At 59.4% G+C, this 19947-nt stretch overlaps 1 protein-coding gene across 1 annotated transcript in view; it reads left to right on the top strand.

The window, feature by feature from the left end:
- Positions 1–1765: 1765 nt before the first annotated feature.
- cmtr1 (cap methyltransferase 1) overlaps positions 1766–19947 on the top strand; it is a 270971-nt gene continuing 252789 nt past the window's right edge. The window contains exons 1-9 of the mRNA XM_041188132.1: positions 1766–1795; positions 2079–2237; positions 3795–3887; positions 4058–4129; positions 5737–5831; positions 6392–6464; positions 13060–13258; positions 14045–14163; positions 15264–15360. Coding sequence (XP_041044066.1) covers positions 1766–1795; positions 2079–2237; positions 3795–3887; positions 4058–4129; positions 5737–5831; positions 6392–6464; positions 13060–13258; positions 14045–14163; positions 15264–15360 — 937 coding nt within the window. The remainder of the gene's footprint in view (positions 1796–2078; positions 2238–3794; positions 3888–4057; positions 4130–5736; positions 5832–6391; positions 6465–13059; positions 13259–14044; positions 14164–15263; positions 15361–19947) is intronic.

Raw genomic sequence — 19947 nt, 5'->3', positions numbered from 1 at the left:
CACCATCCCTGTCGCACTTGCTTAGCAATAACCTGCTCACTGACGCCCAGTTTGGTTCTGCCAGAGCCACTCAGCTCCTGACCTCATTACAGCCTTGGTTCAAACATGGACAAAAGAGCTGAACTCCTGAGGTGAGGTGAGAGTGACTGCCCTTGACATCAAGGCAGCATTTGACTGAGTGTGGCATCAAGGAGCCCCAGCAAAGCTGGAGTCAATGGGAATCAGGGGAAAACTCTCCGCTGGTTGGAGTCATACACAGCACAAAGGAAGATGGTTGTGGTTGTTGGAGGTCAGTCATCGCAGCTCCAGGACATCACTGCAGGAGTTCCTCAGGGTAGTGTCCTCGACCCAACCGTCTTCAGCTGCTTCATCTCTGACCTTCCTTCCATCATAAGGTCAGAAGTGGGGATGTTCGCTGATGATTGCACAATGTTCAGCACCATTCGCGACTCCTCAGATACTGGAGCAGTCCATGTCCAAATGCAGCAAGACCTGGACAATATCCAGGCTTGGGCTGACAAGTGGCAAGTAACATTCACACCACACAAGTGTCAGGTAATGACCATCTCCAACAAGAGAGAATCCAACCATCGCCCCTTGACATCACTGAATCCCCCACTATCAACATCCTGGGGGTTACCATTGACCAGAAACTGAACTGGACCAGCCATATAAATACTGTGGCTACAAGAGCAGGTCAGAGGCTGGGAATCCTGCAGTGAGTAACTCACCTCCTGACTCCCCAAAGCCTGTCCACCATCTACAAGGCACAAGTCAGGAGTGTGATGGAATACTCCCCACTTGCCTGGATGAGTGCAGCACCCACAACACTCAAGAAGCTGGACACCGTCCAGGACAAAGCAGCTGCTTGATTGGCACCCCATCCACAAACTTTCACTCCCTCCACCACCGACGCACAGTAGCAGCAGTGTGTGTACCATCTACAAGATGCACTGCAGGAAATCACCAAGGCTCCTTAGACAGCACCTTCCAAACCCACGACCACTACCATCTAGAAGGACAAGGGCAGCAGATAGATGGGAACACCACCACCTGGAAGTTCCCCTCCAAGTCACTCACCATCCTGACTTGGAAATATATCGCCGTTCCTTCACTGTCGCTGGGTCAAAATCCTGGAACTCCCTCCCTAACAGCACTGTGGGTGTACCTACACCACATGGACTGCAGCGGCTCAAGAAGGCAGCTCACCACCACCTTCTCAAGGGTAACTAGGGATGGGCAATAAATACTGGCCCAGCCAGTGAAGCCCACATCCTGTGACTGAATAAAAATAAAGGTCTCTTGTTCAATCCTTCATTGAGATTTGCTGTGCATGTCTGTGTCTCTGAGCTGCTAGTGTTTTTATCGAAGACCTCAGGCTGTCATGATTCAACCACATTGTGTGAGCCAGGAGTCACCTATAGTGCCAGGCTGCGAAGGACTCGTACCTGGGATGTGGGTGTCACTGGCTGGGCCAGCATTTATTGCTCTTCCCTAGTTACCCTTGTTCAAAGGGTATTTAAGAGTTTGGCAACCAGGCAGACCAGTTAAGGAGGGCAGATTTCCTTCCCTAAAGGGCATTAGTGACCCCGACGGGTTTTTACAACAATTGACAATGGACCTTGACGTTTAATTCCAGATTTTTGTTGAATTCCGATTCCCCCATCTGCCGTGGTGGGATTGGAACCTGGGTCCCCAGAGCATTACCCCGGCTCTCTGGGTCACCAGTCCGGTGACTATATCACTATGCCACTGCCTCCCCCAAATGGATGGCAGCTATCCTTTCCTGAAGGACGTGAGTTAAATGAAATTCTGCAATTGCCTGGGTTTGAGTATTGGCAGGAGACCCCACCCCGCTGTACCCCATCAGGGCCAGGCGTTATGCATCTTCCTTGCTAACTCCGACTCCAGGGGTGGCCTTGTCTGGCCATCTGGATCAGGTAGTCTGGGTGTGGAAGGCTCAGGTGGCTTTGATGCTGCTTATACTGATGGGACGTTTAACCCGTTCAGTTTGTTCCGACTCGGGAGTAATGTCTTCCCATCTCTCTCTGATTAACCTTCTTTCCCCTATCCCCCAGGCTAAGATGGGCTATCGTGAAGGTGAAGGCCTGGGTAAGTTCGGACAGGGCCGGAAGGAGATTGTGGAGGCCTCAATGCAGCGAGGACGCCGGGGACTGGGACTGAAAATCAAAGGCTTCGATGGAGACCTGGATGTGGATTGGCATGAAGAGAGCGAGGTGACAGTGAGGGCATGAGGTCCTCCACACTGCCCTGTGACCCCTGACTGCTAGTGCTCGCTCACTGCAGACAAGCCGCATGCTGTAGTCTGGGGCTATGGGTAGCAATGGTGGAGGCTCCAGTATTCTTTCCATTACATGCCCAGGGGACGGGGGGAATGGTCAGAGGATGAGGCAGGGTGAAGGACATGGCAGGGATCGGGCGAGGGGGGAGGAGGGGAACAGAGTCGGCGACGGGAGGAAGGTCAGGGACCAGCGCAGGGCTGGGGACATACAAATTAGAATCAGGAGTGGCCACTCGGCCCCTCGTGCCTGCTCTGCCATTCAATAAGATCACGTCTGATCTGAACGTAACCCCAACCCTACATTCCTGCTCACCCCCGATAACCTTTCACCCCCTTGTTAATCAAGAATCACTCCAGCTCTGCCTTAAAAATATTCAAAGACTCTGCTTTCACCTCCCTCACAACACTGAGAAATTATTTCTCCTCATTGAGACCCCTCAGGATCTTAAAGGTTTCAGCTAAGTCACCTCTTACTCTTCTAAACTCCAGTGGATACAAGCCTAACCTGTCCAGCCTTTCCTCATAAAACAACCCACCCATTCCAGGTATTAGTCTGGTAAACCTTCTCTGAACTGCTTCTAACGCATTTACATCATTCCTTAAATAAGGAGACCAGTGCTGTACACAGTACTCCAGATGTGGTCTCACCAATGCCCTGTGTAACTGAAGCATAACCTCCCTACTTTTGTCATCAATTCCCCTCACATTATATAACATTCTATTAGCTTTCCTAATTACTTCCTATACCTGCAAACTAACCTTTTGTGATTCATGCACTAGGACACCCAGATCCCTCTGAATCTCAGAGCTCTGCAATCTCTCACCATTTAGATAATAAACTTCTTTTTTATTCTTCCTGCTAAAATGGACAATTCACATTTGCCCACATTCCACTCCATTTGCCCGACCTTTGCCCACTCACTTAACCTATCGATGTCACTTTGTATCCTCCTTATGTCCTCTTCACAATTTACTTTCCTACCTATCTTTGTGTGGTCAGTAAATTTAGCCACCATTCCTTCAGTCCCTTCATCCAAGTCAGTTATATAAACTGTAAAAGGCTGATGACCCAGCACTGATCCCTGTGGCACATCACTCGCCACATCCTGCCAACCAGAAAAAGACCCATTTATGCCAACTCTCTGCTTCCTGTTAGCCAGCCAATCTTCTATCCATGCCAATATGTTATCCCCTACACCATGAGCTTTTATTTTCTGCAATAACCTGTGATGTGGCACCTTATCAAATGCTGGGGTTGGGTGGGGGGTGGTGTGGGGTGCAGCAGTGGTTGGAAGGAGGGGGAAGGGTCAGAGGACGAGGGGGGAATGGGCGGGGTGGTAGGGTGGGAGGGTCAGTGTGGGAGAGTGTTGTTGTGGGGGTGGGTCAGCTGATTCTTTTGGGGGTGATGGACCTGGGCTTTGGGTAGAGTGAGCGGTGTTTACTGCTCGGCCAGTGACAGCTCCGCTTTGTAAAGACCTTGGTTTCATTCCAGCCCAGCGCATATGAACAGGTGGAATGGTTTCCAGAATGTTCCTTGGAGATTCCACCAGTAGCAGAGCTGCGGCAATGGATGGTTATTGACCAGGTAAGGAATTGGTTAAGAGCTTCTCGTTCAACATCGCAATTCAGTTCACAATATCAGCGTACATGATGCTCATGGTTACACTGCTCTCTCTCTCCCCACCTCCCACTGTACCCCCCCCGGGACCCCGGACCGCTGCCCATCACTCACCCTCAAACATTAACCCCAACCAGCGGAAAATGGAGATCGAGAATGAGACCAATTTCTGTGATCAGGAACTACTCAGCAACGTCTTGAAGTGTAAGGTCAGTGTCGGGGGGACGCGGGTCAGTGTCAGGGGGACGCGGGTCAGTGTCGGGGGGACGGGTCAGTGTCGGGGGGAGCGGGTCGGTGTCAGGGGACGCGGGTCGGTGTCGGGGGGACGTGGGTCAGTGTCGGGGGGACGCGGGTCAGTGTCGGGGGGACGCGGGTCAGTGTCGGGGGGCGCGGGTCGGTGTCAGGGGGACGCGGGTCAGTGTCGGGGGGACGGGTCAGTGTCGGGGGGAGCGGGTCGGTGTCAGGGGACGCGGGTCGGTGTCGGGGGGACGTGGGTCAGTGTCGGGGGGACGTGGGTCAGTGTCGGGGGGACGCGGGTCAGTGTCGGGGGGACGCGGGTCAGTGTCGGGGGGACGCGGGTCGGTGTCGGGGGACGCGGGTCAGTGTCGGGGGGGACGCGGGTCAGTGTCGGGGGGGACGCAGGTCAGTGTCGGGGGACGCGGGTCAGTGTCGGGGGGACGCGGGTCAGTGTCGGGGGACGCGGGTCAGTGTCGGGGGGACGCGGGTCAGTGTCGGGGGGACGCGGGTCGGAGTCGGGGGGGACGCGGGTCAGTGTCAGGGGGACGGGTCAGTGTTGGGGGGACGCGGGTCGGAGTCGGGGGGGACGCGGGTCAGTGTCAGGGGGACGCGGGTCAGTGTCGGGGGGAGCGGGTCAGTGTCGGGGGGACGCGGGTCAGTGTCAGGGGGGACGCGGGTCAGTGTCGGGGGGACGCGGGTCAGTGTCGGGGGGACGCGTCAGTGTCGGGGGGACGGGTCAGTGTCGGGGGGGACGCGGGTCAGTGTCGGGGGGACGGGTCAGTGTCGGGGGGACGCGGGTCGGAGTCGGGGGGGACCCGGGTCGGTTTCGGAGGGACGCGGGTCAGTGTCGGGGGTACGGGGCTCGGTGTCGGGGGTACGGGGCTCGGTGTCGGGGGTACGGGGCTCGGTGTCGGGGGTACGGGGCTCGGTGTCGGGGGTACGGGGCTCGGTGTCGGGGGTACGGGGCTCGGTGTCGGGGGTACGGGGCTCGGTGTCGGGGGTACGGGGCTCGGTGTCGGGGGTACGGGCCTCGGTGTCGGGGGTACGGGGCTCGGTGTCGGGGGGACCGGGCTCGGTGTCAGTGTCGGTGGCCGGTGTCGGTGTCGGGTGCAGGGCTGGGGGCCGGTGTCGGTGTCAGGGCCGGTGTCGGGGCCGGTGTCGGTGCCGGGGGCTGGTGTTGGGGCCGGGGGCCGCTGTCGGGGCCGGGGCCGCTGTCGGAGTCGGTGTCGGTGCCGGGGGCCGGTGTTGGGGCCGGTGTCGGTGCTGGTGTTGGGGCCGGTGTCGGTGCCGGGGGCCGGTGTCGGTGCTGGTGTTGGGGCCGGTGTCGGTGCCGGGGGCCAGTGTCGGTGCCGGTGTCGGTGCCGGTGTCGGTGCCGGTGCCGGGGGCCGGTGTTGGGGCCGGTGTCGGTGTTGGGGCCGGTGTCGGTGTTGGGGCCGGTGTCGGGGCCAGGGGCCGGTGTCGGGGGCCGGGGACCGGACACCGGACCGGTGTCAGAGGCTGGGCGTTGGCGTGGCGTGAGTCTCACTGAGGGACGGCGATGCTCGGTGCTGCTCATGGTGCTGTGCTGCTTGTTTTCAGAGCGTGTTTGATGAGCTGGAGGGTGAGGAGATGCGTCGTGCTCGGACTCGATCAAATCCCTATGAGACTATCCGAGGAGTCTTCTTCCTGAACAGGTACAGGTCTTCACTCAGAGGGAGGCATGGTGTCTGTGGATGGTGTGAGGGCTTGGCCCTGCCTGTGGCCCAGGCAAAGTGGGGGAGCAGTGTGGGGAGGTGGACATGTTGGTAATACCCTGAGGACAGGTGCTGGATTCTGGGCCAGTAGCTCAGGGCGAGAGAGACCTGCTGAGTGCAGAATGCAGTGTGGGCCCTGGCTGTCGGGCCCCTGTGGGAGGTGCTGGTGTCGAGGGATGATGGATAGGAGACTCGCCTGGTTAACTGCAGCCTCTTGAGGAACTTCAGCACAATCCAGAACAAAGCAGCTGGCAGGTTGGCCCCACCTTCAACATTGCTGGGAATATATCACCGTACCTTCACTGTCGCAGGGTCAGAATCCCTCCCTAACAGCACTGTGGGTGTACACAGCGGCTCAAGAAGGCAGCTCACCACCACCTTCTCAAGGGGGAACTAGGGATGGGCAATAACTGCTGGGCCCAGCCAGTGATACTCTCAGCCTGTGATTGAATGAAGCAGTGGTTTGCGGCTCATCACTCGAGTCAATGATTGTTTTTCAGAGCTGCTATGAAAATGGCCAACATGGACCACGTGTTTGACAGTATGTTCACCAACCCGAGAGATTCCAGTGGGGTGAGTGGATCCCCGTAACACCTGCAATAAGACCCTGATTCTGTAGCGTAGCGGCTGATCCCTGGCCCCCTCATCTCACCACACCACCCCCCCACACCGCAGCCCACATCCCCCCAAACCCCGCCAACTTCTCCCAAACACCATGGACCCCAAAACCCCGCTGACACCCCACACAAAGCCCCGCACCCCCCACACAAAACCCCGCTGACAGCCCACACAAAACCCCGCTGACAGCCCACACAAAACCCCGCTGACACCCCACACGAAACCCCGCTGACAGCCCACACAAAACCCCGCTGACAGCCCACACAAAACCCCACTGACACCCCACACAAAACCCCGCTGACAGCCCACACAAAACCCCACACAAAACCCCGCTGACACCCCCCACACAAAACCCCGCTGACACCCCCCACACAAAACCCCGCTGACCACCCCCCCCACACAAAACCCCGCTGACACCCCCCACACAAAACCCCGCTGACACCCCACACAAAACCCTGCTGACACCCCACACAAAACCCCGCTGACAGCCCACACAAAACCCCACTGACACCCCACACAAAACCCCGCTGACACCCCCCACACAAAACCCCGCTGACACCCCCCACACAAAACCCCGCTGACACCCCCCACACCAAAACCCCGCTGACACCCCCCACACAAAACCCCGACACCGCTGACACCCCACCCCGCTGACACCCCCCACACAAAACCCCGCTGACACCCCCCACACAAAACCCCGCTGACACCCCCACACAAAACCCCGCTGACACCCCCCACACAAAACCCCGCTGACACCCCCCACACAAAACCCCGCTGACACCCCCCACACAAAACCCCGCTGACACCCCCACACAAAACCCCGCTGACACCCCCCACACAAACCCCGCTGACCGCTGACACCCCCACACAAAACCCCGCTGACACCCCCCACACAAAACCCCGCTGACACCCCCCACACAAAACCCGCTGACACCCCCCACACAAAACCCCGCTGACACCCCCCACACAAAACCCCGCTGACACCCCCACACAAAAACCCCGCTGACACCCCCCACACAAAACCCCGCTGACACCCCCCACACAAAACCCCGCTGACACCCCCCACACAAACCCCGCTGACACCCCCACACAAAACCCGCTGACACCCCCCCCACAAAACCCCGCTGACACCCCACACAAAACCCCGCTGACACCCCCACACAAAACCCCGCTGACACCCCCACACAAAACCCCGCTGACACCCCCACACAAAACCCCGCTGAACCCCCCACACAAAACCCCGCTGACACCCCCCACACAAAACCCCGCTGACACCCCCACACAAACCCCGCTGAACACCCCACACACAAAACCCCGCTGACACCCCCCACACAAAAACCCCCGCTGACCCCCCACACAAACCCCGCTGACCCCCACACAAACCCCGCTGACACCCCACACAAACCCCGCTGACACCCCCACACAAAACCCCGCTGACACCCCCACACAAACCCCGCTGACACCCCACACAAAACCCCGCTGACACCCCACACAAAACCCCGCTGACACCCCCCACACAAAACCCCGCTGACACCCCCCACACAAAACCCCGCTGACACCCCCCACACAAAACCCCGCTGACACCCCCCACACAAAACCCCGCTGACACCCCCACACAAACCCCGCTGACACCCCCCACACAAAACCCGCTGACACCCCCCACACAAAACCCGCTGACACCCCCCACACAAAACCCCGCTGACACCCCCCACACAAAACCCCGCTGACACCCCCCACACAAAACCCCGCTGACACCCCCCACACAAAACCCCGCTGACACCCCCACACAAAACCCCGCTGACACCCCCCACACAAAACCCCGCTGACACCCCCCACACAAAACCCCGCTGACACCCCCCACACAAAACCCCGCTGACACCCCCCACACAAAACCCCGCTGACACCCCCCACACAAAACCCCGCTGACACCCCCCACACAAAACCCCGCTGACACCCCCCACACAAAACCCCCGCTGACACCCCCCACCACAAAACCCCGCTGACACCCCCACACAAAACCCCGCTGACACCCCCCACACAAAACCCCCGCTGACACCCCCCACACAAAACCCCGCTGACACCCCCCACACAAAACCCCGCTGACACCCCCCACACAAAACCCCGCTGACACCCCCCACACAAAACCCCGCTGACACCCCCACACAAAACCCCGCTGACACCCCCCCACACAAAACCCCGCTGACACCCCCCACACAAAACCCCGCTGACACCCCCCACACAAAACCCCGCTGACACCCCCCACACAAAACCCCGCTGACACCCCCCCACACAAAACCCCGCTGACACCCCCCACACAAAACCCCGCTGACACCCCCCACACAAACCCCGCTGACACCCCCCACACAAAACCCCGCTGACACCCCCCACACAAAACCCCGCTGACACCCCCACACAAAACCCCGCTGACACCCCCCACACAAAACCCCGCTGACACCCCCCACACAAACCCCGCTGACACCCCCCACACAAAACCCCGCTGACACCCCCCACACAAAACCCCGCTGACACCCCCCACACAAAACCCCGCTGACACCCCCCACACAAAACCCCGCTGACACCCCCCACACAAAACCCCGCTGACACCCCCCACACAAAACCCCGCTGACACCCCCCACACAAAACCCCGCTGACACCCCCCACACAAAACCCCGCTGACACCCCCCACACAAAACCCCGCTGACACCCCCCCACACAAAACCCCGCTGACACCCCCCACACAAAACCCGCTGACACCCCCCCACACAAAACCCCGCTGACACCCCCCACACAAAACCCCGCTGACACCCCCCACACAAAACCCCGCTGACACCCCCCACACAAAACCCCGCTGACACCCCCCACACAAAACCCCGCTGACACCCCCCCACACAAAACCCCGCTGACACCCCCCACACAAAACCCCGCTGACACCCCCCCACACAAAACCCCGCTGACACCCCCCACACAAAACCCCGCTGACACCCCCCCACACAAAACCCCGCTGACACCCCCCACACAAAACCCCGCTGACACCCCCCACACAAAACCCCGCTGACACCCCCCACACAAAACCCCGCTGACACCCCCCACACAAAACCCCGCTGACACCCCCACACAAAACCCCGCTGACACCCCCCACACAAAACCCCGCTGACACCCCCCACACAAAACCCCGCTGACACCCCCCACACAAAACCCCGCTGACACCCCCCACACAAAACCCCGCGGACACCCCCCCACACAAAACCCCGCTGACACCCCCCACACAAAACCCCGCTGACACCCCCCACACAAAACCCCGCTGACACCCCCACACAAAACCCCGCTGACACCCCCCACACAAAACCCCGCTGACACCCCCCACACAAAACCCCGCTGACACCCCCCCACACAAAACCCCGCTGACACCCCCCACACAAACCCCGCTGACACCCCCCCACACAAAACCCCGCTGACACCCCCCACACAAAACCCCGCTGACACCCCCCCCACACAAAACCCCGCTGACACCCCCCACACAAACCCCCGCTGACACCCCCCCACACAAAACCCCGCTGACACCCCCCACACAAAACCCCGCTGACACCCCCCACACAAACCCCCGCTGACACCCCCCACACAAAACCCCGCTGACACCCCCCACACAAAACCCCGCTGACACCCCCCACACAAAACCCCGCTGACACCCCCCCACACAAAACCCCGCTGACACCCCCCACACAAAACCCCGCTGACACCCCCCACACAAAACCCCGCTGACACCCCCCCACAAAACCCCGCTGACACCCCCCACACAAAACCCCGCTGACACCCCCCACACAAAACCCCGCTGACACCCCCCACACAAAACCCCGCTGACACCCCCCACACAAAACCCCGCTGACACCCCCCACACAAAACCCCGCTGACACCCCCCACACCAAAACCCCGCTGACACCCCCCACACAAAACCCCGCTGACACCCCCCACACAAAACCCCGCTGACACCCCCCACACAAACCCCGCTGACACCCCCCACACAAAACCCCGCTGACACCCCCCACACAAAACCCCGCTGACACCCCCCACACAAAACCCCGCTGACACCCCCCACACAAAACCCCGCTGACACCCCCCCACACAAAACCCCGCTGACACCCCCCACACAAAACCCCGCTGACACCCCCCACACAAAACCCCGCTGACACCCCCCACACAAAACCCCGCTGACACCCCCCACACAAAACCCGCTGACACCCCCCACACAAAACCCCGCTGACACCCCCCCACACAAAACCCCGCTGACACCCCCCACACAAAAACCCCGCTGACACCCCCCACACAAAACCCCGCTGACACCCCCCCACACAAAACCCCGCTGACACCCCCCACACAAAACCCCGCTGACACCCCCCACACAAAACCCCGCTGACACCCCCCACACAAAACCCCGCTGACACCCCCCACACAAAACCCCGCTGACACCCCCCACACAAAACCCCGCTGACACCCCCCACACAAAACCCCGCTGACACCCCCCACACAAAACCCCGCTGACACCCCCCACACAAAACCCCGCTGACACCCCCCACACAAAACCCCGCTGACACCCCCCACACAAAACCCCGCTGACACCCCCCACACAAAACCCCGCTGACACCCCCCACACAAAACCCCGCTGACACCCCCCACACAAAACCCCGCTGACACCCCCCCACACAAAACCCCGCTGACACCCCCCACACAAAACCCCGCTGACCACCCCCCACACAAAACCCCGCTGACACCCCCCACACAAAACCCCGCTGACACCCCCCCACACAAAACCCCGCTGACACCCCCCACACAAAACCCCGCTGACACCCCCCACACAAAACCCGCTGACACCCCCCACACAAAACCCCGCTGACACCCCCCACACAAAACCCCGCTGACACCCCCCACACAAAACCCCGCTGACACCCCCCACACAAAACCCCGCTGACACCCCCCACACAAAACCCCGCTGACACCCCCACACAAAACCCCGCTGACACCCCCCACACAAAACCCCGCTGACACCCCCCACACAAAACCCCGCTGACACCCCCCACACAAAACCCCGCTGACACCCCCCACACAAAACCCCGCTGACACCCCCCACACAAAACCCCGCTGACACCCCCCACACAAAACCCCGCTGACACCCCCCACACAAAACCCCGCTGACACCCCCCACACAAAACCCCGCTGACACCCCCCACACAAAACCCCGCTGACACCCCCCCACACAAAACCCCGCTGACACCCCCCACACAAAACCCCGCTGACACCCCCCACACAAAACCCCGCTGACACCCCCCCACACAAAACCCCGCTGACACCCCCCACACAAAACCCCGCTGACACCCCCCACACAAAACCCCGCTGACACCCCCCACACAAAACCCCGCTGACACCCCCCACACAAAACCCCGCTGACACCCCCCACACAAAACCCCGCTGACACCCCCCCACACAAAACCCCGCTGACACCCCCCACACAAAACCCCGCTGACACCCCCCACACAAAACCCCGCTGACACCCCCCCACACAAAACCCCGCTGACACCCCCCACACAAAACCCCGCTGACACCCCCCACACAAAACCCCGCTGACACCCCCCACACAAAACCCCCCTGACACCCCCCACACAAAAACCCCGCTGACACCCCCCACACAAAACCCCGCTGACACCCCCCACACAAAACCCCGCTGACACCCCCACACAAACCCCGCTGACACCCCCCACACAAAACCCCGCTGACCCCCCACACAAAACCCCGCTTACACCCCCCACACAACACCCCGCTGACACCCCCCACACAAAACCCCGCTGACACCCCCACACAAACCCCGCTGACACCCCCCACACAAAACCCCGCTGACACCCCCCCTCCAACAAAACCCCGCTGACACCCCCCCAACACAAAACCCCGCTGACACCCCCCCACACAAAACCCCGCTGACACCCCCACCACAAAACCCGCTGACACCCCCCACACAAAACCCCGCTGACACCCCCCACACAAAACCCCGCTGACACCCCCCACACAAAACCCCGCTGACAGCCCCCACACAAAACCCCGCTGACACCCCCCACACAAAACCCCGCTGACAGCCCCCACACAAAACCCCGCTGACACCCCCCACACAAAACCCCGCTGACAGCCCCCACACAAAACCCCGCTGACAGCCCCCACAAAACCCCGCTGACAGCCCCCACAAAACCCCGCTGACACCCCCCACAAAACCCCGCTGACCACCCCCCACAAAACCCCGCTGACACCCCCCACAAAACCCGCTGACACCCCCCACAAAACCCCGCTGACACCCCCCACAAAACCCCGCTGACACCCCACACAAAACCCCGCTGACACCCCGCACAAAACCCCGCTGACACCCCGCACAAAACCCCGCGGCCCCCCCGGAACCCCGCGGCCCCCCCCGGAACCCCGCGGCCCCCCCCGGAACCCCGCGGGCCCCCGAAACCCCTGCCCTCAGCCCGCGCTGGCCCCCGTGTGGTGGTGATGGTGTTGTGTGTTTCTGCAGAAGCCGCTGGTTCGAGATAAGGACACGGAGTTGCTGTATTTTGCTGACGTGTGTGCAGGGCCCGGGGGTTTCTCGGAGTATGTGCTGTGGAGGAAACGCTGGCATGCTAAGGGATTCGGAATGACCCTGAAAGGGCCCAATGACTTCAAGATGGAGGATTTCTTTGCAGCATCGAGTGAATTGTTTGAACCATATTACGGTGAGAGCCGGGGTTCAGGGTCACCAGCCCACCCTCCCCGGGGTTCAGGGTCACAGCCCCCTCTCCCCGGGGTTCAGGGTCACAGCCCCCTCTCCCCGGGGTTCAGGGTCACAGCCCCCTCTCCCCGGGGTTCAGGGTCACAGCTCAGTCCCGCGGGGACAGGACCACTCAGCACCTCACTGTACATCCCACTGTGACTGTCAGCCCCGCCCCCTCCTCCCGGGGCCCCGCCCCCTCTCCCCGGGGCCCCGCCCCCTCTCCCCGGGGCCCCGCCCCCTCTCCCCGGGGCCCCGCCCCCTCCTCCCGGGGCCCCGCCCCCTCCTCCCGGGGCCCCGCCCCCTCCTCCCGGGGCCCCGCCCCCTCCTCCCGGGGCCCCGCCCCCTCCTCCCGGGGCCCCGCCCCCTCCTCCCGGGGCCCCGCCCCCTCCTCCCGGGGCCCCGCCCCCCCCCCCCCGGGGCCCCGCCCCCTCTCCCCGGGGCCCCGCCCCCTCTCCCCGGGGCCCCGCCCCCTCTCCCCGGGGCCCCGCCCCCTCTCCCCGGGGCCCCGCCCCCTCTCCCCGGGGCCCCGCCCCCTCCTCCCGGGGCCCCGCCCCCTCCTCACCCTGCCCCGCCCACCGTACCTGTTTCTGGTTGGAACAGGATTGGATGGTGAGGGTGAGGGTGAGGCTGGGCCTGGCCTGTCCAGCCGCCTGCTTCACAGTCCTGCTTGTTGTCTCTGTCTCTTTCCTGGCATGGGCCCCCTCTCAGCCTGTCTGTCGTGCTCTCTCTTTCTCTCTCTGATCCACAGGAGAAGGGGGTGTTGATGGGGACGGTGACATTACACGGCCAGAGAATATCAGCGAGTTCCGTCGCTTTGTGCTGGAGAACACAGACTGGAAAGGAGTTCACTTCCTAATGGCTGACGGGGTAGGTACAGACTCATGTCAGAGGCTTCACTACACTCCCCATCAAACATTCCCAGGACAGGTACAGCATGGGGTTAGATACAGAGTAAATCTCCCTCTACACCGTCCCCATCAAACACTCCCAGGACATGTACAGCACGGGGTTAGATACAGAGTAAAGCTCCCTCTACACTGTCCCCATCAAACACTCCCAGGACAGGTACAGCACGGGGTTAGATACAGAGTAAAGCTCCCTCTACACTGTCCCCATCAAACACTCCCAGGACAGGTACAGCACAGGGGTTAGATACAGAGTAAATCTCCCTCTACACTGTCCCCATCAAACACTCCAGGACGGGTACAGCACGGAGTTAGATACAGAGTAAAGCTCCCTCTACACTGTCCCCATCAAACACTCCCAGGACGGGTACAGCACGGGGTTAGATACAGAGTAAAGCTTCCTCTACACCATCCCCATCAAACACTCCCAGGACAGGTACAGCACGGGGTTAGATACAGAGTAAAGCTCCCTCTACACTGTCCCCATCAAACACTCCCAGGACAGGTACAGCACGGGGTTAGATACAGAGTAAAGCTCTCTCTACACCATCCCCATCAAACACTCCCAGGACAGGTACAGCACGGGGTTAGATAGAGAGTAAAGCTCCCTCTACACTGTCCCCATCAAACACTCCCAGGACAGGTACAGCACGGGGTTAGATACAGAGTAAATCTCCCTCTACACTGTCCCCATCAAACACTCCCAGGACAGATACAGCACGGGGTTAGATACAGAGTAATGGTCCCTCTACACTGTCCCCATCAAACACTCCCAGGACAGGTACAGCACGGGGTTAGATACAGAGTAAAGCTCCCTCTACACTGTCCCCATCAAACACTCCCAGGACAGGTACAGCACGGGGTTAGATACAGAGTAAAGCTCCCTCTACACCGTCCTCATCAAACACTCCCAGGACAGGGTTAGATACAGAGTAAAGCTCCCTCTACACTGTCCCCATCAAACACTCCCAGGAGAGGTACAGTGCGGGGTTAGATACAGAGTAAAGCTCCATCTCCACTGCCTTACTGGGATTATTTGACTAATGAGTTCCCTCTCTTTAGGGTTTCTCGGTGGAGGGACAAGAGAACCTACAGGAGATTCTCAGTAAACAGCTGTTGCTATGTCAAATACTGGTGGGACTGAGTGTCACCAGGACAGGTGAGGATCTGGGGTTTTAGGGTGTGTCAGCCGGGACACAGTGTGTCTGCCAGACAGAGCGTGTTAACTGGGACAGAGCGTGTTAACTGGGACAGAGCGTGTTAACTGGGACAGGGCGTGTTAACTGGGACAGGGCGTGTTAACTGGGACAGGGCGTGTTAACTGGGACAGGGCGTGTTAACTGGGACAGGGCGTGTTAACTGGGACAGGGCGTGTTAACTGGGACAGGGCGTGTTAACTGGGACAGGGCGTGTTAACTGGGACAGGGCGTGTTAACTGGGACAGAGCGTGTTAACTGGGACAGAGCATGTTAACTGGGACAGAGCGTGTTAACTGGGACAGAGCGTGTTAACTGGGACAGAGCGTGTTAACTGGTACAGAGCGTGTTAACTGGGACAGAGCGTGTTAACTGGGACAGAGCGTGTTAACTGGGACGCGGCGTGTTAACTGGGACAGAGCGTGTTAACTGGGACAGAGCGTGTTAACTGGGATGCGGCGTGTTAACTGGGACGCGGCGTGTTAACTGGGACAGGGCGTGTTAACTGGGACAGGGCGTGTTAACCGGGACAGAGCGTGTTAACCGGGACAGAGCGTGTTAACCGGGACAGAGCGTGTTAACCGGGACAGAGCGTGTTAACCGGGACAGAGCGTGTTAACTGGGACAGAGCGTGTTAACTGGGACGCGGCGTGTTAACTGGGACGCGGCGTGTTAACCGGGACAGGGCGTGTTAACCGGGACAGGGCGTGTTAACCGGGACAGGGCGTGTTAACCGGGACAGGGCGTGTTAACCGGGACAGGGCGTGTTAACCGGGACAGGGCGTGTTAACCGGGACAGGGCGTGTTAACCGGGACAGAGCGTGTTAACCGGGACAGAGCGTGTTAACCGGGACGCGGCGTGTTAACTGGGACGCGGCGTGTTAACTGGGACAGAGCGTGTTAACTGGGACGCGGCGTGTTAACTGGGACAGAGCGTGTTAACTGGGACGCGGCGTGTTAACTGGGACAGAGCGTGTTAACTGGGACAGAGCGTGTTAACTGGGACAGAGCGTGTTAACTGGGACAGAGCGTGTTAACAGGTACAGAGCGTGTTAACTGGGACAGAGCGTGTTAACTGGGACAGAGCGTGTTAACTGGGACGCGGCGTGTTAACTGGGACGCGGCGTGTTAACTGGGACGCGGCGTGTTAACTGGGACGCGGCATGTTAACTGGGACAGAGCGTGTTAACTGGGACGCGGCGTGTTAACTGGCACAGAGCGTGTTAACTGGGACAGAGAGTGTTAACTGGGACGCGGTGTGTTAACTGGGACGCGGTGTGTTAACTGGGACGCGGCGTGTTAACTGGGACGCGGCGTGTTAACTGGGACGCGGCGTGTTAACTGGGACAGAGCGTGTTAACTGGGACAGAGCGTGTTAACTGGGACAGAGCGTGTTAACTGGGACAGAGCGTGTTAACTGGGACAGAGCGTGTTAACTGGGACAGAGCGTGTTAGCAGGTACAGAGCGTGTTAACTGGGACAGAGCGTGTTAACTGGGACAGAGCGTGTTAACTGGGACAGAGCGTGTTAACTGGGACAGAGCGTGTTAACTGGGACAGAGCGTGTTAACTGGGACAGAGCGTGTTAACTGGGACAGAACGTGTTAACTGGGACAGAGCGTGTTAACTGGGACGCGGCGTGTTAACTGGGACGCGGCGTGTTAACTGGGACGCGGCGTGTTAACTGGGACGCGGCGTGTTAACTGGGACGCGGCGTGTTAACTGGGACAGAGCGTGTTAACTGGGACAGAGCGTGTTAACTGGGACAGAGCGTGTTAACTGGGACAGAGCGTGTTAACTGGGACAGAGCGTGTTAACTGGGACGCGGCGTGTTAACTGGGACAGAGCGTGTTAACTGGGACGCGGCGTGTTAACTGGTACAGAGCGTGTTAACTGGTACAGAGCGTGTTAACTGGGACGCGGCGTGTTAACTGGGACGCGGCGTGTTAACCGGGACAGGGCGTGTTAACCGGGACAGGGCGTGTTAACCGGGACAGGGCGTGTTAACCGGGACAGGGCGTGTTAACCGGGACAGGGCGTGTTAACCGGGACGCGGCGTGTTAACCGGGACGCGGCGTGTTAACCGGGACGCGGCGTGTTAACCGGGACAGAGCGTGTTAACCGGGACAGGGCGTGTTAACGGGGACAGAGAGTGTTAATTGGGACAGAGTGTTAATTGGGACAGAGTGTTAACTGGGACAGAGCGTGTTAACTGGGACAGAGCGTGTTAACTGGGACAGGGCGTGTTAACTGGGACAGGGCGTGTTAACTGGGACAGGGCGTGTTAACTGGGACAGGGCGTGTTAACTGGGACAGGGCGTGTTAACTGGGACAGGGCGTGTTAACTGGGACGGAGCGTGTTAACTGGGACGGAGCGTGTTAACTGGTACAGAGCGTGTTAACTGGTACAGAGCGTGTTACCTGGGACAGAGCGTGTTAACTGGGACAGAGCGTGTTAACTGGAACGCGGCATGTTAACTGGGACAGAGCGTGTTAACTGGGACAGAGCGTGTTAACTGGGACAGAGCGTGTTAACTGGGACAGAGCGTGTTAAATGGGACAGAGCGTGTTAAATGGGACAGAGCGTGTTAATTGGGACAGAGCGTGTTAATTGGGACAGAGCGTGTTAACTGGGACAGAGCGTGTTAACTGGGACAGAGCGTGTTAACTGGGACAGAGCGTGTTAACTGGGACGCGGCGTGTTGACTGGGATGCGACGTGTTAACTGGGACGCGGCGTGTTGACTGGGATGCGGCGTGTTCACTGGGACGCGGCGTGTTAACCGGGACGCGGCGTGTTAACCGGGACAGGGCGTGTTAACCGGGACAGGGCGTGTTAACCGGGACAGGGCGTGTTAACCGGGACAGGGCGTGTTAACCGGGACAGGGCGTGTTAACCGGGACGCGGCGTGTTAACCGGGACGCGGCGTGTTAACCGGGACAGGGCGTGTTAACCGGTACAGAGCGTGTTAACCGGGAGAGAGCGTGTTAACCGGGAGAGAGCGTGTTAACCGGGAGAGAGCGTGTTAACCGGGACAGGGCGTGTTAACTGGGACAGGGCGTGTTAACTGGGACAGGGCGTGTTAACTGGGACAGAGCGTGTTAACTGGGACAGGGCGTGTTAACTGGGACAGGGCGTGTTAACTGGGACAGGGCGTGTTAGCTGGGACAGGGCGTCTTAACTGGGACAGGGCGTCTTAACTGGGACAGGGCGTGTTAACTGGGACAGGGCGTGTTAACTGGGATAGGGCGTGTTAACTGGGACAGGGCGTGTTAACTGGGACAGGGCGTGTTAACTGGGACGCGGCGTGTTAACTGGGACGCGGCGTGTTAACTGGGACGCGGCGTGTTAACTGGGACGCGGCGTGTTAACTGGGACAGGGCGTGTTAACTGGGACAGGGCGTGTTAACTGGGACAGGGCGTGTTAACTGGGACAGGGCGTGTTAACTGGGACAGGGCGTGTTAACTGGGACAGGGCGTGTTAACTGGGACAGGGCGTGTTAACTGGGACAGGGCGTGTTAACTGGGACAGGGCGTGTTAACTGGGACAGGGCGTGTTAACTGGGACAGGGCGTGTTAACTGGGACAGGGCGTGTTAACTGGGACAGGGCGTGTTAACCGGGATGGGGCGTGTTAACTGGGACGGGGGAGATTTGAGGGTTACAGTGTGTGTTAAATGGGACGGGGTAGGTTTGAGGGTTATAGTGTGTGTTAAATGGGACAGGGGTAGGTTTGAGGGTTATAGTGTGTATTAAATGGGACGGGGTAGGTTTGAGGGTTATAGTGTGTGTTAAATGGGACAGGGGTAGGTTTGAGGGTTATAGTGTGTGTTAAATGGGACAGGGGTAGGTTTGAGGGTTATAGTGTGTGTTAAATGGGACAGAGGGAGGTTTGAGGGTTATAGTGTGTGTTAAATGGGACAGAGGGAGGTTTGAGGGTTATAGTGTGTGTTAAATGGGACAGGGGGAGGTTTGAGGGTTATAGTGTGTGTTAAATGGGACAGGGGGAGGTTTGAGGGTTATAGTGTGTGTTAAATGGGACAGGGGGATGTTTGAGGGTTATAGTGTGTGTTAAATGGGACAGGGGGAGGTTTGAGGGTTATAGTGTGTGTTAAATGGGACAGAGGGAGGTTTGAGGGTTATAGTGTGTGTTAAATGGGACAGGGGGAGGTTTGAGGGTTATAGTGTGTGTTAAATGGGACAGGGGGAGGTTTGAGGGTGATAGTGTGTGTTAAATGGGACAGGGGTAGGTTTGAGGGTTATAGTGTGTGTTAAATGGGACGGGGGTAGGTTTGAGGGTTATAGTGTGTGTTAAATGAGACAGGGGGAGGTTTGAGGGTTATTGTGTGTTAAATGGGACAGGGGGCGGTTTGAGGGTTATAGTGTGTGTTAAATGGGACGGGGGTAGGTTTGAGGGTTATAGTGTGTGTTAAATGGGACAGAGGGAGGTTTGAGGGTTATAGTGTGTGTTAAATGGGACAGAGGGAGGTTTGAGGGTTATAGTGTGTGTTAAATGGGACAGGGGTAGGTTTGAGGGTTATAGTGTGTGTTA

This window comes from Carcharodon carcharias, chromosome 5 (assembly GCF_017639515.1).
Source record: "Carcharodon carcharias isolate sCarCar2 chromosome 5, sCarCar2.pri, whole genome shotgun sequence".
NCBI classification, from domain to species: Eukaryota; Metazoa; Chordata; class Chondrichthyes; order Lamniformes; family Lamnidae; genus Carcharodon; species Carcharodon carcharias.
This window is presented reverse-complemented; position numbering and strand designations above follow the sequence as displayed.